Genomic DNA, 25,059 nt, shown 5'->3' with positions numbered 1-25,059 from the left:
TGAGTAATATGGTCTCCTGAAGGAAGAAGATGCATACAGCTGCATGATTAGCCAAGGTGATTATATAACATATTGTGGTACACCAGTCCAGTTGTGCAGTAATTGGTGAACACATAACAAATATTCTTGTCCCTGTCAAGGGAGCATTAACTAATTAATTGCTGTCATGACAAGAAACCTCAAGTTGTTATATTATGTATCAGCCATGTAATTTGTAATGTGGGTCCATGGTGACCAGCTATGGGTATATGCCATGTTGATCCTCTCCATTTATATTATTGGTTGCTTCATATTTGTTAATTATAGTTTGCCAAAATATTATTTCGAGTCAGCATTATGTATGACTATTGAACATAAAAACACGGCGACCTAGGTAGCGTGCTGCGCCATGCATACAAGCCATGTTGACTTGGTCTTGTTTAATGTTAATTATTACTACCTCCGTTTCATAACGTAGGATGTTTAACTTTTTGGTTGCAACATTTGATCATTCGTCTTATTTAGAAATTTAGTACAAATATAAAAATGACAAGTCATGATTAAAGTTCTTTTGATAATAAAGTCACAAGCAAAATAAATAATATTTCCATATTTTTTAAATAAGACAAATGGTCAAACATTAAAAGAAAAAAGTTAAACATCTTACGTTATGAAACGGAGAGAGTATTGTCTAGGAATATAATTGAGGACATAGGTTTAAATCATGCGGTATTAATTACTTGGGCGTACATATGTTTTTTATGGTATATTTTAAAACAAAATTCAAGTACAAGGTTAATATATGTCTCGACTACGCTATCCAATAAATTAACATATAATAAAAAATATTTATAGAATTACCCAGAACTGAATATAGTATATAATATTGTTCTTAACCATGACATACTCATCTTGTTCCATAGAAAACTGAACAAAATGTTGCTTTACTTCAAATGTATATTTGCATTGGGATGATATTCCTTATATTGGGCCTAAATCCTAAATAGTTATATAGTTGGTAACCTTGCAAAAAATTAAATTCAAAACTGTATTGTTAAAAAAAAGAAATAATCAATAGAGGTTCATATAATTAATAAAACATTCTCTAGAAGACTACATCGATATAGCTAGTGGAGAGGTTGAGGTATACATCTGAAAGTTTGGGCTAGACAAAATGATGCTTTCATCATTGAAAATATTATATATGATGATCCATCTTCTTTTTGTTGTTTTGTGATGTACTCCTGATTAAAATTATTCCTTTTTCTTTCCTTCAGGAACTGTTGCTCTCTATATATTGTTGTTTCTAGTGGGACAAAGACGTACATGTCCAGAATATAGAGAGTAAGAATATAAATCTAATCATGTATGTGTGTGTGTATATATATATATATATATATATATATATATATATATATATATATATATATATATATATATATATATATAATGAGTAATGCTCATGGAAGCACCAAAAAGGTTGCTCCTTGGATTTTAGTGCGTTAGTGCTAGTAGTACTATATATACGTACAGCTACAGCTAAACTATACATTACTTTTTCCCAATGGTGTGGCTTCTTCTATTACAGGATTTCTTTTAAAAGCAAACTAAGGTTAAAAACATCCGCAGAACTTTACTGTGAAGCAAGTGGGATTAGATCCAATCTACCTTGGCTAAACGAGCAAACCTAACTGGTCAGTCTAACCTCTTTGTACAGGAGTTAAAATACTCTCATCGATTTTTATGACATTGATTTTTTGATCTACGTTTGACTGTTAATATTATTTAAATTTTTTATATAAATATGTAAAATTATAAATCATTTTAAAGAGTATTTAACAAAATAATTAATAATTATGTAAATTTTTAAGTAAGACGATTGGTCAAACATGAACTCAAATATCAACTGTGTGGTCAAATGAAAAAAAAAATTGGAGGGAGTAGCTTACTAGTATTACGCAATTTGATTCTTTGTACTCGAGATATATAGTTAATTGCGAGAGGAGCAGTTGTTTGAACAAATTTTTAGGTATGCGGCATATGTTCTGGTAAACCAAAACAACACACAACATATGTAATTAAGTCTTGTTGCTGAAATTATTATAATTTCAGTCGAATTGGACCAAGGCATGTAAGCGTAATGTCAACGCACATGACTGACTCAAATTCTTTGTTTCTCCTCAAGGTAGCTTGAATTGAAGCTTGTTGGTCAATGTGAGATTATAAGTGGTATCTACCTTCATTGTCACCCAAAAAGTTCACTTTTGTCTTTTGTGCAAAAATTCAAACTCCTCGAGGGAGCACAAAGATAAATTAATAGTGAAAGTTGATACTATTAGGCTACCAACTTTGTTAATATTTTAAGTGATGTCCTAAGCTACTTAGTCATGACATGTGGTGACTGAAGAAGTCCTTGCATATTAAATATACGCTTAATTACTTGCCGAATTAACACTATTGAAGTGAAAGTTCAATTACCTGTTTTCTGATCCCATGCCAAATTTCAGTAAATATGTATAAATTTTGTACGTAAGAAGTGAACTGATTAATATTTAATAAATTTATGTGTTCTTTGTTGGTCCAAACCATTGATTTTGTCAATACAAAATGGTCTTATTCTTGAATGCTACACATAATATTGAAACATGGATCGAGTTTCTAAGAAATAACTATATATCTACCTTTGTTTAAGTTTTTTCACTTTTTTCGACCAATTCAAGTAGGACTAGTCTCATCTTTTTCTCATGTTTCTTCATCTCCAAAGAAATTTGCACATCTCATATCATGGTTGATGTAACCTAGCTAGAGTGTTAGTTGAGGCAATGACGAAAGGTGGCATTTTAGTTGACCAAATGTGAAAGGAATAGGCACTATAGAGAGTTGTTGAAAAGGTGGAGCTTAATTAAAACTGATATAATACAATTAACAAAACCAGGATGGCAGTTCATTAGTTCATCAAATTAAAATATTTTTTCAAGGACAGTGCCGACTCATCATCGTTGTGTATGAAAGGAAGATTGGAGGAAATGGGGTCTGATGGAGACTTTTCGATCATTACGATATCATAGATCATCGCATTCAGCAGCACCAGGAAGGATTGAGTACTTAATTTCCACCCATATATATGGTGTTTATGCACAGATAATTGCTCCAGTTTGATGTTAATTATGTTGATTTTTCCCATCTTCTACAAAAAACAAAATAGATCACGGATCAGATTGACCGCTTGTGAGCTATTAAGTACTTCTTCCTTGTCTAAATGTTTGATGTTGTTAATTTTTTATACACGTTTAACTATTCGTCTTATTCAAAAAATTTACATAATTATTAATTATTTTTATATCATTTTATTTATTGTTAAATATGCTTTTATGTATATACATAGCTTTACATATTTGATAAAAAAATAAATAAGACGAATATGTTAAATGTTTATAAAAAGTCAACGGCGTCAAACATTTAGGGCCGAAGGTAGCACTTGTTAAGCCACTAATAACTTATTTTTTGTATGGTTCTCATATGATGTTCTTGCATTGAGCTCTTAAGTATCATATCACTTTGTCGACTCTTGGGTGGTATTCCTTAATAAGTCTAGTCTTAGCTAGTTGTAGCTGGTAAGAACAATTTCGTCTCCAGGTGAAAACCCTATGGGCCAGGATATAGTTGGATCATGGCATGCACATGTGTCATTAAACATGCGTTACAAATATATCTCCACTTAATTATTTTGTTATTCCACCTATAATTAATCTGGCATGCATTAGGTAATTAATATATAATTTCAATATTGGCGTATTTGCATCCAAATAAAACGATATAATAATTTTTTGTTCAGGTGCAGTGAAGTTCACTAGGCCATCCCATCACAAAACATGCTTGCATGCATAGGGGTGCTAATGGGCCTAACTATTTTGTCTACAAAAAGTTGGGTTCAAAACAGGTTAAAAATAAAATTATATAGAGTTTTGAGCTAAAAATCTTTTAAGAATTAAATAGGGTTGTGAAATAACCTACGGGCCTGGGTCCATCCACCCCTATGCATGCATGGTGTCCTATAGCACAATTAACTGTTATATATATACAGGTTCATAATTAAACAACAACATCAAAACCTGCTTGCGCTACCATATATACCATGGGGATGATTGTTTGGGTGGTTCAGGGATAAAGCTAAATGGTATATTTGCAAACGAAAAATAATGTCTAAATAAAAAATTTATATATATATGTTCTTATGGATCTAAAAGCCAAGACTGAAAAATAAACTATAATGAAAAGCACTAAAATCAATTTTAAATTTAAGAGAAAATTTTTAGCTTATAATTTATATAGTAGTATACCATGGCAACTGGTTCGCAATCATGATGTGCTCAATATTGGACGCCACTGGAGACCTCATCGCCAGGGGTGAATCTACAAGCGGGGCTAGGGGGCTTCAGCCCCTCCTACCCGATCTGTGCCATTGAAGCTCTCTTAACCCCTGCAACAAAATTTTTGATTTACTGAAGAGAAAGAAAAGCTAAAAATAGTTCTCTTTCGTCTAGCCCCTTCTAATATTTTTTTCTAAATTCGCCACTGCTCATCGCCATCAGAGCTAGCTGAAGGAAGCGTCTCATGACACGCTGCTAGCTATATAATTAAGCTAGTCCAAGCACATCGCCTTCAACCTATGCTTCGCCGAAGCCTCCTCTCCCTTGGCGATCATTGCTATGCCAGTGCAAGTTAAATTTAGCTCCGATAAAATTAGTCCTGCGTTTTGTTTTGTTTCAAAAAAAATTATCCTTCTTAGTTTTTCGGGTCGTTTTCTCCTCTACATTTCTTAATTTTATCTTGTTTGAAGCTTTGGTGATCGATTTTAAGTGTCGTAATGGTTTTCAGTCGAGATCTGACCACAAGTATATGTACATTGTTTTGTCACCTTGCTTGTTTGGTCCCCAGGTAGTTTGAGAGGATCACATATTATATATTTGTGAACCAGTTGTGACAAATAAGACCGTCGCCTTTTCTTTTATGCTTATGCTTATGCGCCAGATTTTACATTTTATAACTTAAATTTAGAGTTGATTTTAGGATTTTTTCATCTTAGTTTATTTTTTCGCCATTACTTTTAGATCACTATAAACACGTATATAGAGATTATACCCTTAAACTATTTTTTCAATTATTAATATTTTTTCGCTTCTTCCTATAAAATGCAAAAAAGATGAGCACCTAATTATCTGTCTTCCTGATAAGAAATGTGAACCTCGAGGTTTGGAGTCACTAGCTACCAAAATTCCGAGGTTCTTTTATATTCATCTGGGGTGTTGAAGCATGACGAAACATAAAAGATTATAATACCCAACTGCAATTTTTAATTTATTTAACTCGATGTTTCTTCCGAAAACTACTTTCTATAATAATATAATTTATACTATTTATAAACATAGAAAAGGAAGTCCGCAATCAAAATTGTATTTTGGATATAACATAACGATGCTTACTGACCTTTTTGTCAACATGATGAATCTTTAGTTAATTAAGGTGTGCTACTTAGTTGACAATAATCGTAGTAATTTAGTGAAGATTATTTGAAAGGGAACGTTAGCCCAGACTAATTCATTTAATTAGTTGTATAATTATTTTTTTTGTAGCTCCTGATTGTACATACTGTTCTGAACTGAAAAGCAAGGTGTGTTAATTTCAATATGTTGCACAAAATTATAGGGCAATAGACATGCATATAATCAACATCCAACAAAAATGAAAAATTAGTTATGACGACACTGGAATCTTGCAGACATTTTAATATAAGCTAGCTGGATTTTCATCTCATTTCCTATTGATTATCTAAGTCATGCGAAAAGATTTGACCTAATCAGCACTCTAGCTTACATATGCCACCATAAAAGTTCTCTCTGATTTTGATGGTAAAAATTGCATATTGTAATAAGAAGAATAATGCCTACTTCACGACGCTCTCAACATATATATGGATAATAAACCGTGTACGTCAAAAAAAAAAGTGTTATGTCGTGTAGCTAGAGGTTAATTGACAGATTAGTTGTAAAAATCTTAATTTCTTTTTCTTCAGTGAACAGCTTAACATACATATATTGTCCTTAATACATACATGCGTAAACCATTTGATTTGAACGAAATGCTGCCATTATACTCATGAATTAGGTTTAGTGTTCATGGGTATAGCTAGGTTATGCTAGATCTGATCTTAAGAGTTTTTTTTTTTTTGCCCCAAAACGGTCTGCAAGGAAATCACATGCCAGTATGTTTAGAACCCAAGTTCAGACTGAAAATATATGCTATGTGTAGGGACAAACCTAAAAATGGGCCAAGGTTCCGGCCGCCCAATCAAAATTTGGGTCAAATTTATGTTAAAATTGCGAAAGAAAAAAAAAACTGAAGTACATAGCGAGATCTCATAGTTATCATTTATCTCAAACAAAGTCCTTGGGTTAAAATTGCGAAAGAAAAAAAAAACTGAAGTACATGTTGGGCCCACTTTTATTCGGCTTGATTCTTTTTTCTTGAAATTAGTATATATATTGGGCTTAAAACTAGCATGAATTTTGGAGCGGATAAGTCTACCAGAGATCCCTAAACTTGAAGGCCAGTTTGTTTTTCGTTTTTTGACCGCAATACCAGAAATGTGTACTCCTAAACTCAGAGAATCCGTTCAAAAAAGGTCCATCGGTAGTATTGATCTATTTTTGACCGGTTTTGCTGACGTGGCGGCCAGTGGGTCGCACATGTAAGAAATTTTTATTTTTACTCTCTCCCTTCCTCTCCTCACTCTCCCTTCCTCTCATCTCTTCTCCTAATTTCCTCCTCCAGGGCGCGTCGGCAGGGGTGTGGGTGGTCATGCTGGCAGCGACGGCAGGTAGCAGCTGGCGCGGGAGGGCGAGGTCGGTAGCGGCCGGGATGGCGGCGCGGGAAGGCGGCAGCCAAGGCGTGCGTCGGCCAGCGCGAGAGGGTAGGGGCAGTGGCAGCCAGGCAGGAGGCGCGAGCGCTGGCCGAGCGGCGGTGGCGGACTGGTCAGTGCGGGAGGGCATGGGCGGTGGCGGCCGGGCTGGCGCGCGGGAGGGCGAAGGTGGTGGCAGCCGGGCCGGCGCGCGAGAGGGCAGCAATCGACGCGCACGGTAGTGGCAGGCGTCGGCCAGCACCAGAGGGCGGGGGCGGCGTGAGCGTCTGCCAAGCGGTGGTGGCAGCCGGCGGCCGGCACGGGAGGGCGGCGGCGGTGGCACCGGGCTGGCAGCATGAGAAGACGTCAGCCGACGCGTGCGTCGGCCGCACGACAGGGGGGGCGGCGTCGGCCAGCGTGGGAGGATAGGGGTGGTGGTAGTCGGGCGGGCGGCGGCCAGCGCGGGAGGGCAGGGGCGGTGGCGGCCGGGTTGGCAGCGTGGGAAGGCAGGAGCCGACGCTCGTGTTGGCCGCGCGGTGGTGGCGAGCGTCGATCGGCGCGGGAGGATGGGGCCGGTGGCAGGTGGGCGGGCGGCGCGAGCGTCGGCCAAGCGGCGGTTGTGGGCGGCCGGGCGGGCGGCGTGAGCGTCGGCCGAGCATCGGTGGCAGCCGTGCTGGCAGCGCGGGAGGACGGCAGCTGACGCGCACGGCGGTGGCGGGCATCGATGGGAAGGGGAGAGAGGGTTTTTTATTTTCTTGTTAGGCTCATAGGTGGGCCCCATATTTTATTGAGTTGTTTTTTCTGACTTGGCAACTGACAGGTAGGTCCCACGATTTTTTTTAGTATATTTTTTTGTTGACTGAGATGCCACGTCAGTAAAACCACCCTCAAATACTGCCAAGGGACCTGATTTGTGAAGTCCCAGAGAGATAGCCTAGAGGGGGGTGAATAGGTGTCCTAAAAATTCTTTCAAATTGCAGCGGTCAGCAAGGGCCGGACCGTCCGGTCGGCGCTCTCGGGTTGGGCCGAGAACTCTGGCTGGACCGTCCTGGTTAGAACACCGGACCGTCCGGTCAGTGAAAAAAGAAGACTTGACAGTCTCCTTTTTCGGTGATGTTTCTAGGAACGTGAAGTGATCGTGTGTGGAAAATAAATGCAGAAAGATCGCAGGAACAAACAGAACACAAAAATCACAAGAATAATGGCACGAGATATTTATCTCGAAGTTCGAATCTTTCGATCCTACTCTCCGTTGAGGCGCTCCTACGAGTGGGATCTCTCTCGATCCTTTCCCTCTCTTGGCTTCCTCCCACAAGGCTAACGCGGGTCTTCGAATTCACACCTAAGGACTAGCAACCCCTTCGATCGACCACCAAGGTCAAGATCAAGGCGGCTTGCCCAGCCCTAGGTTGCAATCCGCTCTACCCTGCAGCCTTCTATGAGAAAGCACAAGAATCCACTGTTAATCTTACCTATTTCCTTGCGGAGGTTAGGCAACAACCTTCACAACTTGCTCCCGGGCGATCCACACGAATCAGAAGCTCGCGGGCGACGCCTATCCGTCTAGAAGATCAATCTCGAAGAGTAATAGGCCACCTTGACTCCACATGCATCCATCAACGCCCGAGAATGAACACTCTATCACTCACTAAGACATGATCCAACGATTAATCTCTCTAGGAGGTGTTTTGGGTTAGTGGGGAGGCTTGAGAGGTGCTAAACTTACCATAGCAACTAGAAAACTCGAACAGAAAGCCTCACCAACGGCTAGATCTCAAGAGCACCTTTTATAGGCTGGCAGACGTCATTTAGCCGTTGGAAAAGAAACCCAATCGGACTGTCTGGCTAGGGGGCCGGACCGTCCGGCCAACACTTAACTCACTCACTCAGAGCAGGGGTCGGACCAAGGTCCGGACCGTCCTGCCACCGGACCGTCCGGCCTTGGGGCCGGACCGTCCAGTCCCTGCTGCTTGGAAAAACAACACCGAGACTCCCCTCAACTTTGGCTCAACTCTGACCACTCTTGGATGCATGCTTAGCTTCCGGTAACCCCTCTTAATAGTACGGAGTTCCTATGACTCAAAACAAAAAATAAAATCTCCTTAGATCTCCTTCGTCTTCATAGAACGGTCGCTCCGGGTCACATATGCATCAAGTAAGTCGTGTAATCCTTCATCGAATTGATCCTTTAAACTTCTCTACAATCACAGCTCATTAGCGCACACATGCTTGGCTAGCATTAGAATTAATCATCGAAAACTTCGTTTAGGGGCTAGATGCACTTTCAATTTGAACGGTTTTCGTAACTTGGAGGGCCAACATTTTGGTATTGCGGTCGAGGGACAATTTTGATACTTCGTGACAACTCGAGAGACCCAAAGCAAACTTATTCCTTTTGGAGCCCACGTTTTGGATGTGTAGCTATGTTTAAACGAAACGATAATTCCAATTGTACCACAAATATTTCCCGAGTAAGTAATAGGATCATTCTCAATGTAAATTGTATAGGTTTCAATCTTATTAAGTGATACTTTCTCTGGTTTCAAATAATTGATATCAATTACTATTTATTTGGTAACTTTGATCATTCTTCTTTTTTGGAAAAATATTCTGTATATCGAAAATATGTTATATTAGTAATGTATGACGTATAAATAAAGAGCAGTACAACTTTTGCTGATCATCAACTGGTCATTTAAATGTTATTAATAGTCAAAGTTCAAAAAGTAATAGTCAACAGTACAAGTAAATAAAGACGTTACGTAGGTAAAAGCAATAATGTGGCTTATAATTTATGATAAAAGAGGGAGTTGGGTTTCATGAAGATGAAAACTCATGTAACGGTTACTTATATCATTAAATTGGATTGAAACATTCACTGAATATCATCTCTACACATTTAATCAAGTCTTAATGATCACTTGGATATAACATTTAAGCAATATGTTTATCTATAAGACCATGAAGTGCAATTTTGCATTGAGAGAACTTGTTTGATTCACCACTCAAACCACAGAATGAAACAATACACAACGAATGTCCAAACAACACAAGTCTTTTTTCCTCTCCCAAGAATACCACAAAGGTGACTGGGAACAAACCAAGGGCTTGTTTGGGGAGCTTTAGATTCTGAGAAGCAACTACTTGGTAGCTAGCTTCTGAGAATCTGGAAAAGCTTCTAAACCCAGCTTCTCCAGCTTCTGGATTCTTAGTTTATTTTCCAGAATCTATAACTACAGATTCTAACAAGCTGAGATCCGTTTGGGGCAGCTTCTGGCAGAAGCGGTTTTTGGGAAAAGCTGGAGCTAGGAGAAGCTCCCCAAACAGCCCCAAGTTTGTTTAAGTATTCGGTGCATTTCATATCATAAGATATTTTATTTTTCTTTAAAGTCGTATTTCTTTAATTTTAACTAAATTTATATAAATATATAGCAATATTTTAAAACAGACCAAATATGCGATTAAAACATATCCAATGTTGGATTCAGTGAAACTAATTTACCGACTGGGTTTGACTTTTGAAAAAAAAAGTCAAAATATCCGGTAGTACGAAACAGGAAGAGTACAACATTACCTGTCATCATCCGTTGGGCCGGGGCCGTGAAGGCCGTTTGGGCTTCTGCGACGAGTCCAGGCCGCATGGAGGCATGGCAATGCATGCCGGAAGCTACGATATGGACTTATTTATTATTATTTCGGTTATATTATAAGACTATCCATGTATACAATATATATTTATTATATATGTGTCTAGATTTATTAGCATATATATTAATCTAAGTAAGGTCAGAAAGTCTTATAATATGGAACGGAGGGAACAGTAGTATTGTAGCAAACACAAAAATTTGGGTTCCCATCAAATTAAATAACGGCCGTTTAAATTTGTGGTTTCGAGTGTGAATATGCAAAAAAAAATTGTGCTATTATTGGGTACCGGTGAAATCTTTGTTGGTGCCACCGAAATTTGCCCTTAAATTATATGGAAATGATCATTGAATCTAAATCCGACTGTTTTTTCTTCATCCTAGTTTACCCCCCTCCAACAAATTTAGGCATCCTAGTTAGTGCTCCCTGTAAATAAGTGAAGCTTCCAACTTAACTCAAACCATTAAAAAGGGCATTGTCGAGTCGGCAAGGTGTGACGTCTGTCACCAAGACGACGAAACCGCAGCACCTATACTCCATTGCTCATAGAGGCGGAGCTGCTCGAAATGAGGGGGGTTCTTAGCAACCTGGTTTTTTAAAAAAAATAACTAGAGCTCATCTATTTCACCGTATATATATCCCTCAATATAAATTCAGGTACTCGTACCGGCGAAGCACTTCCCTGTTTTCTAACTCCTCTGCTTCCGGTTGCTCTGAAACAACAAACGCGACGTGGTCTTCAGATCCTAATTCGATGGAAATTCAGAGAAAGATTGCCCGGCGAAGACAGAGCTCTAGCTATGGCTTGGAAGAGAATTTTCTCCCTTGGTCTTTCGTCTGTTGGGCCCTCCAATGCCAACCTCTAGTTTTTTAATTTTATGTGTTCTCTACTCTTTGTTTTGTCGTCAGTGTGTTTTCTAGATTGTTTTTCAGGTTCTCTTGCGTCGACCACAAATCCCAAACAGCGGTGATAGCACAAATCCGAGAACACAAAAAGTTATAAATTCGAGACAAAATTTCAAAAGCCAAAATTTGAATTTGAATTGTTAGGTAGCTCTATGGAAAGTGTAGTGAAAACCAAGCGACGAACCGATGATAATTCTTGGAAATATACCGAGCTAGGGTTGCGAACAGATTTTACATTCTGTCTGTCAGAAAATGGCCTCCGGCGAGCGGCTGGCCTTTTATGATGCGTTGGCTGGAGTACCGTGGTGGGGTTGGTAGACTCCTTTTCCCTTTCTTGTTAAATGGTATAGCAGACTGGGATGTCTGAGATTACTAGTAAGCGTTCACGTGCAAGGCACATCGACATATACTGGATGGAGTTTATTAAATAAAATTATATATCACTTATATCATGCTCAAAGATGGTGCTTTATTACAATTGTATTATAATGTAATAGAATAAAAATACACAAATATTTTATTCCTTGGTCATGTCAATATCTATATTGGTCCTATTTATAATTTTATAATTAAGTACGTGGAATCAGAGCCGGCAGATAGAGCAATTAAGAAATATGAATGGGGTAACAAACATAAGAAATCCAGAGTCTCTTGGCATGCCATAAAAACTAACTATACAGTGCCAAATTCGTAAATTTGGATTGTGTCTCACTTTTTGGAAAATATAATTAATGCATAAATCATTCAAAGCTGGCAGCTATATCACAACTCTTGTAGAGATCGAAGTTGTATCATGACATTGTGATTGAAGATGCATTTCCTTGGCAATGACAATCAAGAATTCACATCCTTGATTCTGGCAACTGAGTTTGGACCAAAGATTCATTTTTTCATACACCTCTCCAGATCTTAAACTCAAACTTGTATGAACATTTTGGGGATATAGTACATATATGTTTAGACCACAATAGAATATCAAGCAAATCAAAAATGTTTATAAAGACAAAACATCCTGAACATCTGTACATTTCCTAACTAAAATTCTTGCATGATGTACCATGTGTATATATGGACCTATTCTAAGACATATTCTCATAATTACAATTTAGTTTTTGCTTCGATTCAAGAAACCCTCTTGAGCCCTCTGAAATCCATGGCATCAAAACAGTTTCCTCTCGATTCATACTTGATCATCAACTTGAGCAGCACGGTCGCCTTCTCCTTTGTTGCCTCCCTGCACCCAACCTGCAGCAGCATCATCACATTCTGGAACGCGCCCACCTGGACCGCCTCGACCACGGCGACCCGCCTCGTTGCAGCCGTCGCCGGAAACTCCACGTCGTCGCTGCATTTCTTGCAGATGCGGTGGAATGAGGACACGCAAGCTCGGTGGGAGGACACGACAAGCTCGGTGGCCGTGTCGGACACGCGGAACATCTTCTTGACGAGCACCGGCACGGCGAGCGCGTCAGCAGTACACAAAATTCTGCAAACCAAAAAGAGTCAAAGGTGAATACTGTGTTGCCTGATGAAAGTTCCTTTTCTTCTTTTTATTTGCAGGTTGACATGCGATTTCTAGCATCATAGGCTATCTACAAATCCTTTTTTTTTACTACAAGTGCCTTGTCTTATTCACTTACATGGGCTCTTCAATATGATAATTTGTTCATGATCAGCCCTCCCTTTTATCATCTAAGCTAGCCAAGGTAAAGAGTAATCACCTTTGTGGCTGGCTCCCCTATTCATTTTCTTACTATCTCAGTTTAGAAAATTTTCAAGAGTGAATCCATATGTTGAATTTCTTTGCAGGGAGAACAAATTAGTTGATGCCATTCCGTGGGAAATATTTTTTCCCTTCTGATCTCACTTGTCATCTTCCTTTGTGCAGGCAATATATGTATTTTTTAGGGATGGTGGATTTCTAGAGCTACTGTACTACATAACATTAGTTGGCTTTGTTTTTTTTTCTTGTTTTACTTCAGAATTTCTTATCTCTCTGTACTTAGGATTTGGACAGGAGTATCAATGGTTTTCAGTCTCATATATATTATCAGAGGTCCACTCTCTATTAACTTTTAACCAATTTCAGCTCATTTTATGGTTCTTTTCCATTTGTGCGGATATACACTGCTGAATCAAATAAATATACAAGTCAAAGTCATAACTGCTCTCTATCAATCGTTTCTATTATTTGTGCAAATGCCCAACTTAAGATTATAGTGGAAGATTGTATTCCTAAAAAGGAAAGCTGCTTTTCAAAAGTCACAAGTTGGTTGCTCATATATGTTGGGGTTAAAAACAGAAAAATCGATGATTTAACACCTAAATGTCAGTAATATCTACATTGTTTTTTGTTTGAGATTAGTATGCAGCTTGCACTTTGTTTCTGTGGTTGGCTGACTCCTTATAATTCTTAGAATGAGAAAGAAAATGGAATCACCTCTCAAACTTCAGATATTCCAGACTTTATCTTCTGGATCTGTAAAAACAGTAAGTGAATAATAATCAGTAAAGAAGCAAAAGTAGTCAAACATAATGCTCAAAATGAACTTGTACCTGCTCTTTGACCTCTCATTCTAAAAATGCTGAGTTCTGCACACTATCAATGAGAACTTCAACCATTCCTGGTGCATAACACTTCAGTGCATCATAAGTATACCTGCAGATTTACTCCTAAGTTTATTCTAGGTTCAATTATTGCTGGAAACAGAGACATTAAAATGTACCTTCTTGGAATTCGTATCCATCAAAACATTTGGCAGGAGTTTACCTGCAGATTTGCTAACAAGTTCCCATGGATATCGTGGAGCTTTTTGAGATTTTAACAAGGTAGCCGCTTCCTCAATCCAATAATAAGCCCATGATCTTCAAGATTCAGCAGCAGTAGGTTGCATGCAGCAGAACCATTTCTTCTGCAAATAAAGAAATATATCGTGACATTTCTTCTGCAAATAAAGAAATATATCGTGACAAAAACATTCGGAACATTACCCTACCAAGTTAAAGTATTCCAATGTAAGAGTATGTAGTCCAGTTATGTTCCAGCATGCTTCCAATATAAGAAAATTAACCAAGAACAGTGCTCATCAAATATTTATGCATGATGGTATCTGAAATCTTGTCAGTCATCAGATATGAGCTCAAAGATATTAAACAAACAGTGATGGGCTTGAAAGGTGAATAAAATCATGAGACTTGCTTGGTAGCCAGGAACAGCTGTGTACTTCAGCTACCAAATTTCTATGCACGAATAGAAAATTGTGGCTCCAACAATATTACGAAAATATATGCTTCATTTCTGATTGTTTAGACCATTCATCCATGTTAAATAACTTGACTTATGTATTACAGTATTCCAAGAATCTGATATTCCACCCTGAACATTAATTATAGCAGACCTCCTGAACCAACAATGATGCCCTTAGAAAGGTTTCATTGGCCCAGACAACCACACCCCACCACACGAATTGTACAATATAAATATCAAACCATATTATGATTGAAAATTCATCTGTTTTATTCAAGGAACTTTGATAACAACATTAGCTTTCACCGATGAGATCATGACATGTGAAGGAGTATTTGCTTCTTGATTAGAAGTTTGGAACTCCATTTATCAGTACTCAACGTGAAAGAATTGGAAAGTCCTTGAGAAATAAACAAAAGGGGAAGAAAAGAATACTTACAGAACAGTTTGGCTTTGCTGGATACAACCCTTGTCTAGATCGCTGTTCACTTTTTGCGGGCAAATATTGTCCCTGTGAATTGCCACCAGTCTTCTTCTCATCTCCAGCTTTGCTACTCAGTGCAGATATAAGAAAGACAGATGATATATCACCTCCACTACAATTGCCAACTTTAGCCTCACACGCTCAAAGTCACGCCCTCCAGATGCCATCTCTCAGAACTTTCCTGGAACCAACAGGAGAGAAAAAAAAAGTTTAGGGGGTGTTCTCATGTGCAGTGAAAGGATCTAGATGTGTTTTCATGGAGAAAAAGAGAAGTTTCACAAGAATAAAGGGGGCAGAATATTCAGCTAGCACAAATTACATTACCACCAAGGAGAAGTATGAGTATGATCAATGCAACAAAGCCTTTCAAGTAACTCCGCATATCTGATTTTTTTTATAATCGCGTATATAAGTGTAACAGCAGTGGGCAAGGGCAAATGGGCAATCGTTTGCAGCAAACTTTAGCTTGTAATAAAATGGATGTTTTTTAAAAAACAAAATTGAACGAAGTGGTACTTGGTGATTACCGATTCCACCCTATTTTTTTTTCTCTTAACTCAGTTCTCAAATCCCAGTCAAGAGGCAAAAAGTTATAAAGCGAATTACGTCTTCCCTAGAGCTACCAACCCTAATTCCTCTTCCAGTTTTAGTAGGATTGTATGAACATTGAGGATCACAAGAGTTCCAAAAAAACATCTCTAAACTGCTAAACCGAGATTAGTAAATTTAAATTCCATTAGAGGATTACTAACTGAGCTAACATTGCAATCACCACCGCAGAAATCAGCGAGCTCATCAATACTCTCATCCAAGCAGACTGTGCTATCAACATTTTGTAGCTACTTATGGATAGAAATAATATAACCATCCTCAGAACCAGATTAGTGTCTGTAAGTTCAGAAAGTACCACTGCACAGTACATTCATAGCAGTGATATCACCCAAAAAAGATTGAGAATTAGTTAAGAGCACTGATATTATACAGAGAAGCAGATGAAGTATTCCTTTTGAAAGTGCTAACATATTTAGAATAACAGGAAAGCCTATAAGCAATGAAGAATCCTTGACTTACCATCCAACAATGGTTCCTTGAATTTGATCTCCTCCATTTCTTGACAGGCAGCAGTCTCTTGGTCTTTTTTTTCTGTCTCTTCTTTTAGTGCTCATCTGAACTGGGGGATACAGTATATTTTAGGGGTCTTCCAAGTCTCTGAAATGGAGCCGAGAGAAGTTATTGGACATGCAAAATCATGAGCCATACTCTACAAATTAATTGAGAAAGCCTCCAGATTTAACTTGGTGCTAAATATAAGAACCATAATGGCTCCAAAATGTCAAGATAGCAATATGGGTGGCAACCCTGATCTGGAAACAATACTAATATAAGGGTTTATTCTAGATAGCAACTGCATACAGCATTAGATCTATTGTGGGTTGTGCAGTACAACTAAATGAATGTATCGAGAAGGGCGATGAAGCATGTTTAATCAACGGAAACAAGTATAAGCATGTCAAGATTATGAAATGAAGTGTATCATATGACAAATAGCATTAGACTTGCCTCCTAACTTGTAGATTATACCAAACAAAGTTGATCTGTACACAGCATGCGACTACTGATTTCAGTATACAACATGTGTAGCCTACCATTCTACCTTCTGCTTGTTTTCGTGGGTTATGTTGCGATCTTTCTTGGGTTATTAAAATATTCTAATTCCTTGGTCTCATACTCAAATATAGGCACTGGAAGACATTAGTTCAGCCGTTGAACTCTACAAGCACAACATGTCAGTATTATGTACCTTGGAACAATCATCCAAAGAGGAGCAATGTGATTACATCCATACTTGGTACTGTATGCTTATGTTCTGTGCTCAAGAATTGCAACACGGTGTGGTGCTTTGGCAAGAATCTTGTGAATCAAATGTCTCTGAAGTAGTAATTTCACAAGGTGCAAAACTTGGGAAAAATGAGCTGAGCTGATCATTTCCTTTCTCAGTAATCATTTAAAAGGTGTATAATGGCAGAATCATCAGGGTTCACGTTTTCTAATGGCGCACATGATTCAAAAAACATTTTGGAGTTCATATACCTCAGCAAAGGAAAGCAACTAAACAAATACCTGGGCAATATTATCTCTGAAATTTGGGGCAGAGGGAGCAGCGGGCCTGGAGTCCAGAGAAAGCGAGCGCGGCGGCGTCCGGCGAGGGAGACAGCGGGCACAACGTCCGGTGAGAGAGAGGGTCGCTGCTGCTCCTCGCCGGGGTAGAGGCGCGGCCGTCCGTGGTGGGCTGAGGGGCGACGACCGGGGGGAGGCGCGGCGGGGACAGTGGACCGAGGGAGCAGCGGTGGAGACAGGCGGGGTGAGGGGCAGCAGCGCGGTGTCCGGCAATGGAGATAGCGGCCGCGCCGTCCGGTGAGAGAGAGGGCCACGACTGCCGCCGGGAGAGGGAGAGATCGACGGCGGGCTGAGGAGCGGCGGCGACCGAGGGGGAGGCGCGGCTGCTATCGTCGCGGGCCGAGGGAGCAGCGGCGGCGACCGGTGCGGTGAGGGGCAGGGGGCACGTGGGTGTGGTCGTCGTGGGCTGTTAATTGCAGTGTTAATTGGAGGTTAATCCAACTTGAAATCTGGATCGTTGGATGGACAGAACTAACGGTGAGGAAACTCCTGTGTACACTTTTCTGGGTGGACTTAGGAAAGAATGAACTGCTGCTTTTTATATTAGTTTAGATGAATTTTTTTTATTATATATGATTTATGTGATGGCTATTTGAGGGTATAAGTACGTAATAAATAAATGTTTACTGTAAAAAGATGGTATAGAATGATATAAACAAATTAATTAGCTATGCAAAATTTAAAAAAATACTATAAAATATTATATGGGAAAGTATGAAATAGAAAAATTTTGCATGAAGCACGTGGTTTAGACACCTGTAAAGCTTGCCTCTAGAAAATCAAAAATAATTAAAAAAAAATAAAATAGGGTGTAGTATTTGTTATCGCCTTTTAACTTTTGGACCATGAAATGCATTTGCCTTTTTAAAATATTTTCTTGGTTCCTTCTAACCCAACAGCTAAAAAACTATATGTAAATTCATAACTTTTGAAAATTATATCCTATTAATTTTTATAAATATCAGAGTATTCATAGAACTTACTTTCTTCATCAATTCAAATTTGAGTTTAACCATTGCATCGAACTTACTTGTATAAACAATTATTGACCTGTGTCATGGTTTTCATGAAAACAAACAAATTATTTTCAGAAATGAGAATCACGCTATCAGTTATGGTATATATTACAATATCGTGCTTTCATATACTTGAAAATATTGCACACCCTGTTGGCTACAAATGGGTATCTCACACTCAAAAAATATATTAAGGAGAGAAGAGTTGTACTCATACAGTATACCTAGCCCAATCTCATTACGAACACGCTTTCCTAGTGTACTCCATAAAATTTTACATGTGTCCTACTTGAAGGAGTATAAGTATTTTGTTGAATAAATATAAAGACCTCCTAGGAGAAGAGGAGACAAGTTATAGGGAATACACAAACCACACCAGATCAAGACTCCGAAAGCAACCTCGTCAAGATCCACCCAACACTATCTTGACAACTTCATCGACATCCAGCTATAGAGTAGTCTAGTCAAGTAGATAGTTTGATATCTTGTATTTATGTACTTCTTGCTAAGAATATATCTTTACTCCTATAAAGATTGCTAGTGGTGGTGGCTGGTAGCAGTGAATCTGCCACCACCACCAGCAGTCGCTGACTGGTGGGCCATGGATGTAAGCCCAATCTCACTGACATGTGGGCCTGTCGGTCGAATCATTGTCGGTGGAAGACTTCCCCATTCGTACGGTGAAGGCGTAGGTCGCTCTCCACCGACGTTACCTCCCGGGTGCGACCTCCAACCGTTCCTTACTCCGCAACATCCCGGTCGCCTGCCACCACCGCCCCTATTCACTCCTTTCCCTGTGACTTCCTAGCCGCCCACCGCCCACGCGCTGACCTCGTCGGGCGCGAGCGTGAGCCCCCCCCCCCCCCCCCCCCCACAACAGCTCCTTCACCCGCGACCTCCCGTGCCCCGGTGACCTCCGGCTGCCTGTTGCCACCGTCGCTCCTTCCCTCGCGACCTCCCGGCCGCCCGCGGGCGTGACCTTGTCGTGCGAGCCACAAGCGAGAGGGAGTCGCCCTGCAACCTCGTGAGCACCTTAGCCGCCGTGACGGTGGGGCAGCGAAGCAGGACGCGAGGTGGGAAAGGTGGTGGTGGAGGAATGAGGAGGCCGCAGCAAGTGGGTTGTGGGGCTGCGGCGAGGAGGAGGGGCCGGATTGGACATCAGGGCGGCAGTGAGCGGGAGGAAGGAGGAGGAGGAGCTTGGTGACGGCATCGGCGTGGTTGATGGGTCTGGCACGCGACGGAAACGACTTGGGTGGCGGCGCGAGGGCAAGACGTCGTCTTGGCCGGTTTCGCCGAGGAGCGCCTGGCAGCCGGCGGAGTTGGTCGCGCTGCACCATGTGGTCTCGTGCTGTGCTGGTGCGGCCTTGGTCGGATGCAGTCGATGTTCATGCCTTAAAAGAAGCACGCTGGAATCACATCCATACATCTGCCGAGACCAATGACATGGTAATATCTGCTGTTATTTCTAAAAACTAATCTACGAATAGCAGTAATACATTATTCTTGTTTCCATTTTCATAAATAGAAGAGCCTAGAAGTAATCACTAATGGTTTGATGTCATGCATTTCCTGTTTTGTTTTCATAGCCTAGGATTTTACATAATCATATGCTGGCCTGGTCATCTCAAGGTATTGATGCTTGAGAAGAAATCTGATACCAAAACCTGCATTATACTTGATGGATGCCTTTTCATCCTAACAAATGTTTACCTGTTCAACAAACAAAACAACATTTTTTTTCAGAACTGTAATACTGAATTCTAACATAGCATCAATTGTTGTGGTATAGGAGTGAAGATGGCAATTTTATTTCCACAATTACATGATGGGGATATGCATGTGGTTTATAATGTACCTCCTCCGTTTCCTAATATAAGATGTTTGACTTTTTTGCTTACAATATTTGATCATTCGTCTTATTTAAAAAATTATGGAAATATCATTTATTTTTCTTGTGACTTACTTTATTATCAAAAGAACTTTAAGCATGGCTTGTTATTTTTTAGATTTGTACTAAAATTTTGAATAAGACAAACGATCAAACGTTGCAACCAAAAAAATCAAATAAACGTAGGTAGTAGTTATGTTTAAATTTTGACAGGGAAGAACTTTGAGGTCTATGAGGCATGCTACATATCCATCAATATACACCTATATATGGCGATAATGGCTCAATATCTCTTGGGGGTGTTTGGAATGGTTAGTTCTTACACCATTGAAGTTTTTTTTTCTTACTGTTCTGTAGCTATTGTTCAGATTTTATGGATTTTAGTGCAAGCATGTTCCATTTGAATTGCTGTATGGACCATCATTCAACACTGTCAATGCTTCAGTACAATCTCACAATGCTATAAAATTTCCAGCCAACAGTCGATTGTCGTTATTATATCTTTTCTTTAGTTCCAGTGAAAAATCAATGTACATCACACGCAAAAAATCATATCGAATACACACCTCCTTTAAGGAAGTGCACATGTGGTGTAAACTCCTTCAGTACCTCTAATTGCTGAAGTTTTTAATCAGAGAATTCTTCTAGGAAAATTAAGCTAGGATCAGGTGTACAGAGATCAGCGTCGTCTTTATCTTGACCAATGTTTCATGATCAATGGTAGAAACTTGGCCTTCACTTACAATTAAAACTGAACCAGTAAGAACTAATAGCTATCCATCAACCATGGTCATTTATGTTTATTTAGTGATTTTGTTCAGTTAGTGATGTAGATGTGCTTGTATCAAAAATTTTTTCAATTCTTACACCCTTATTCATATTTTATTTTTATTTTTATTTATTATTTAGTAAAGGCTCCTTTCACCGATGTCGTGGTCAAACTCTCCTCGCAAAGATTACTTCAAAGGAAAACAAGGTCCTTTGCCCCCTTCAAATTATTTAGTATCACCGCCTCTGTATGAGTACCGAATACAACATGTCTCACACTAATCATGGTGACAGTAAATTGTTTTGGCAGTGGTTGATGGATCTAATACATCAGAAAGTCTCGTCTCCGCACCACACCCTGTACTTCAGTTGGTTGGTCAATACATGAACCATCAAACAATACATATTTATGTTCCAATCTTACAAGTAATGCCCTCACATCTATTCAAGCATTGGAACATGGAGAATGCTTAGAGGGTATGGACTTAAAACTGGAAATCTTCACTTATAACTAGGAACACAAATCTCCATTTCACTTACAACTAGGAATCTTGCAATGCCTATATTGTCACTCTATCCATTAGTCATTATGCAATGAAACTCCTGTCTGTATGCAACATGTGCTTTATGGTTCATGAAACTTCTATCTATATGCAATGAAACTCCTTCCTTTATCTAACAAAGTTGTGATGGTATTACGAGAAATGAGCATATTATGATTTAAGATTTTTTTTTTATCATTTACATAGTATGGAGTTGTTGGTATGAATTATTTTCCTGTTGCAACGCACGGGCACTTAACTAGTAAGAGTAAAAATATGATTCAGCGAAGTAGACCAGGGCTATCTCTTACCATCAGGGGGCGGGGGCCTGAACCAGTATAAAATGTACATCTTCATTTGTGGATATACGCTCAGATATACCTTGGCACTCACCGAACCATCTATCCTCAAATATTGTAGTCGAATCCTTTTCGACAAACATGCTATCCCAATATGAAATAGATCTAATATTAAATCTTTGATGGAAATTTCTTGTACCTAGCTATTTCCTGGGCAATATCTTGTTAACAACTTCTTCCCATCCTATGTCACTATAATAAATAAAAATAAGATAATAAAATGGGTGTAAAAATATTTTCAATACAAGTACTCTCAAACTAGAGAAAGACAATGACATTTTCCATAGATATTTCTATGCTTGCTATAACGGGGTTCATGAACTTTAAATTCAAGAGAAACTCAAAAGTTTCCATGTCTCCTATGGTGTTTGGTGATAACTTAATCTCAAAACAAAACACTCGTTTAGCAATTAATTTATAAATGAGAAGAATTGAGTATTTGTTTTCACGAAGAATTCTGCAAAAACACACATCAAAGTGACATAACGCAAATTTTTATTAAAGTTAATCTACATCAATATATGTTTTGCCAGATCCTATAAAAAGGCCACATGTAAAATGATGTAAAGATATAAAAAATAGTCCTATCAGACAGGCAACGGACACTACCAACTTGACAGATTGCCAGCTACTCACAAGAAAGGAAAATTATCATGGAAAATATCTCTTAAAAATATCTCTCAATGATAGGGAAAATATCTCTAAATAATAATAATAATAATAATAATAATAATAATAATAATAATAATAATAATAATAATAATAACTACTAAAAAATCTTAAAAGATGCCAATTCACTCAATGATAGGGAAGAAAATTGGTGAGCAAAGTGACCCGCATCAACAACCTCACCTTCTTCAACCTCAGGAGAATGGCACAAGGACATGAGCAAACACAAAACCAAGTCAATACCAACCAAACCCTAACCTAATTGCTAGTCTAGCTACTTAGCTAGTCACACATCACCATCACACACAACCACTCCAAGAACCAGAGGAAGGAGATCTGGGTCTGGCAGATCAATGGCGGATTGAGTAAGAACAGATCAAGAAATCAGTACAAGTGTTCGCCAGAGGAGCAGCAACCCGGAGGAGGCCAGATCCGAGGAGGAGGAGGACCCCGATCGATGCAGATAAGCAGCGGCGGCTTCGGCTTCGGCGGCGGCGGCGGCGTGGGGATCAGGGCGATGTCGCCGAAGCAGGGGCTCACCGTCATTCTCGTCGTCTTCTGCGCGCTCTCCTTCGTCAAGCTGCTGCTGCTCACCAACTCGTCGCCCGCCGCCGCCGCGCGCCACGGCCGCGGGTCTGCGTGGGGCGTCGGCGGGAACGGGACGACGGACGCGGGGGAGGGGGACGGCCTCGCGCCCAAGGAGGCCGCGCTGCTCCGGTCCGTGGTCGCTGCGCGCGCGCCGTGCCGGCTGCTCGTGTTCGGCCTGTCCCCGCAGCTCGTCGAGCTCGCCGCGGTCAACGCCGGGGAGCGTGCGGCCACGGCGTTCGTCACCGACAGCGCCGAGGACGCGGACGGCGCGCGCCGCGTGCTCGCCGCCGGCTCGTCTGCGGCGGCGGTCCACCAGGTCAGGTACCGCGACACGGCGGGGGAGGCGTGGCCGCTGCTGCGCCGCGCGCGCGAGAGCCCGGCGTGCGGCCGGCTGACGGGCACGGTGCGCAAGTCCGGCTGCCACCTCGCGCTGACCACCACGCTGCCGCGGGAGGTGCTCGACGCGAGGTGGGACGTCCTCGTCGTCGACGGGCCGAGCGGCGCCGGGCCCGAGGAGCCCGGGCGGATGGGCGCAATCTACACGGCGGCAGCGCTGGCACGCGCGGCGGCGGCGGCGGCGGCAGCGGCGGGAGGAGGCCTGGAGGCGGTCGACGTGGCCGTGCACGACGTGCACCGCACGGTCGAGCGGTGGTACGCCTGGGAGTACCTCTGCGAGGACAACCTCGCCGCCGCCAAGGGCCGCCTTTGGCACTTCCGGGTCACCGCCGGCGGGCCACCGGACGCGTTCTGCTCGACCGGCCCCGCCCAGATCTTGTAGCCAGGATGGCCCGGACCCGACCAAGAACTCCATCCTCACCGGAGACATCGCCGGTTCTTGCCAATGCTGGCAAATTGGTAGCCACGACAAGCAGATCCTTCCGCCGGAGAAGCGAGCCGAGCTTGTCCACGGCGGCGACGGCGGCGCGGTTGGTTGGTTTGTTCATAGCTAGTGAGTCAGCTTCATGTGAAGAAATAATCTTTTTACTTAGTGGATTGATGCAATTCAATTGCTCAACAAGAATTGCTTGATCCAATGCAAAGACAAGAAAAGAGGTTGTAAATTGTGCACTAGTAAACCAAAATTGTTGTTCACTTCTTGATTGCTTCTTTTGTTTGTTTGGAACAGCAATGAAGTGAGAATGATGCCACTGATTTTGTAAATCTCATGAATTTCAAGTAGAATGGGGCACAGTATTGGGTTTGAGATTGATGCTGATGCATGTAGAGGTTCAGTTCTGGCAGGTGTTATGAAATGAACAACTTTAGCTTCTTTTCTTTTTCCTTCTCTTTTTTTGAGCTAATTTCTGAATGATCAGGTTTTTTCTTCATAAGTGGTTTCTAAAAAGTGGAATTTCTGAACTTCATAAAGAACAAGCAGCAATCTTCATAATGAATTTTGTGTGGCAATGAGAACAGTAGGTTAGTGATTTGGAGGAGAGGCTGAGAGCTGTTAGATCATAAACCACAACATTATATAGTGTATACATCATAAATAAATATATAGCCTACAAAACAGACTTCCCTCCTAGTGGGATCCACTGGAGGGCTTGTTTAGTTTAAAAATTTGGAGGGCTTGTTTAGTTTAAAAATTTTTTGAATGAGTTGTTACGTCAGATATTTGACCGTTAGAAGAAGGTTTTAAATACGAATAAAAAAATATAGCTTGTTAGGAAGCCACGAGATGAATTTTTTGAGTCTAATTAATTCATCATTAGCATACGTGGATTACTGTAACACTTATGGCTAATCATAAACTAATTAGACTCAAAATATTCGTCTCACGATTTCCTCTTAACTATGTGATTAGTTTTTATTTTCATCTATATTTAATACTTTATTTAGATATCCAAATATTTGATTTGATGTTTTTTTTAAAAAAGTAAAACTAAATC

The 25,059-nt window shown here is 40.4% G+C and overlaps 1 protein-coding gene and 2 long non-coding RNA genes across 8 annotated transcripts; 2 read left to right on the top strand and 1 right to left on the bottom strand.

The window, feature by feature from the left end:
- Positions 1 to 12,269: 12,269 nt before the first annotated feature.
- On the bottom strand, positions 12,270 to 17,664 carry LOC102716075. Of its 5 annotated transcripts, none has more exons than XR_005812693.1 (8): positions 17,281 to 17,662; positions 16,231 to 16,368; positions 15,115 to 15,340; positions 14,425 to 14,538; positions 14,199 to 14,340; positions 13,985 to 14,087; positions 13,869 to 13,907; positions 12,270 to 12,914 (listed from the first exon to the last, which is right to left on the bottom strand). It is a non-coding gene; the product is annotated as an uncharacterized LOC102716075 (long non-coding RNA). The 5 variants fall into 5 exon arrangements; XR_005812694.1 differs by having other exon boundaries at positions 14,425 to 14,477; positions 17,281 to 17,659; XR_005812695.1 differs by lacking the exon at positions 14,425 to 14,538 and having other exon boundaries at positions 14,155 to 14,340; positions 17,281 to 17,664.
- A 1,591-nt stretch (positions 17,665 to 19,255) lies between these two features.
- Positions 19,256 to 22,084, top strand: LOC102715893. Of its 2 annotated transcripts, XR_423921.3 has the most exons (4): positions 19,256 to 19,799; positions 20,455 to 20,552; positions 21,151 to 21,217; positions 21,304 to 22,084. It is a non-coding gene; the product is annotated as an uncharacterized LOC102715893 (long non-coding RNA). The 2 variants fall into 2 exon arrangements; XR_005812762.1 differs by lacking the exon at positions 19,256 to 19,799 and having other exon boundaries at positions 20,392 to 20,552.
- A 952-nt stretch (positions 22,085 to 23,036) lies between these two features.
- On the top strand, positions 23,037 to 23,945 carry LOC121055674 (probable methyltransferase At1g27930). Its single transcript, XM_040528540.1, has 2 exons — positions 23,037 to 23,153; positions 23,355 to 23,945. The coding sequence occupies exons 1-2, from the start codon at positions 23,037 to 23,039 to the stop codon at positions 23,943 to 23,945; spliced, it is 708 nt and encodes a 235-aa protein (XP_040384474.1).
- The last annotated feature ends 1,114 nt before the right edge of the window (positions 23,946 to 25,059 follow it).

This window comes from Oryza brachyantha, chromosome 11, assembly GCF_000231095.2.
Source record: "Oryza brachyantha chromosome 11, ObraRS2, whole genome shotgun sequence".
In the NCBI taxonomy this organism is placed as follows: domain Eukaryota; kingdom Viridiplantae; phylum Streptophyta; class Magnoliopsida; order Poales; family Poaceae; genus Oryza; species Oryza brachyantha.
Note: the sequence above shows the minus strand (reverse complement) of the source record. Positions and strands in the feature narration are given on the sequence as shown.

Coding starts and splice junctions, on each gene's coding strand:
- LOC121055674 (XM_040528540.1), top strand. CDS start 23,037: ATGCAGATAAGCAGCGGCGGCTTCGGCTTCGGCGGCGGCGGCGGCGTG. Junction 23,154..23,354: donor TCTTCTGCGCGCTCTCCTTC/GTCAAGCTGCTG, acceptor CTGTCCCCGCAG/CTCGTCGAGCTCGCCGCGGT.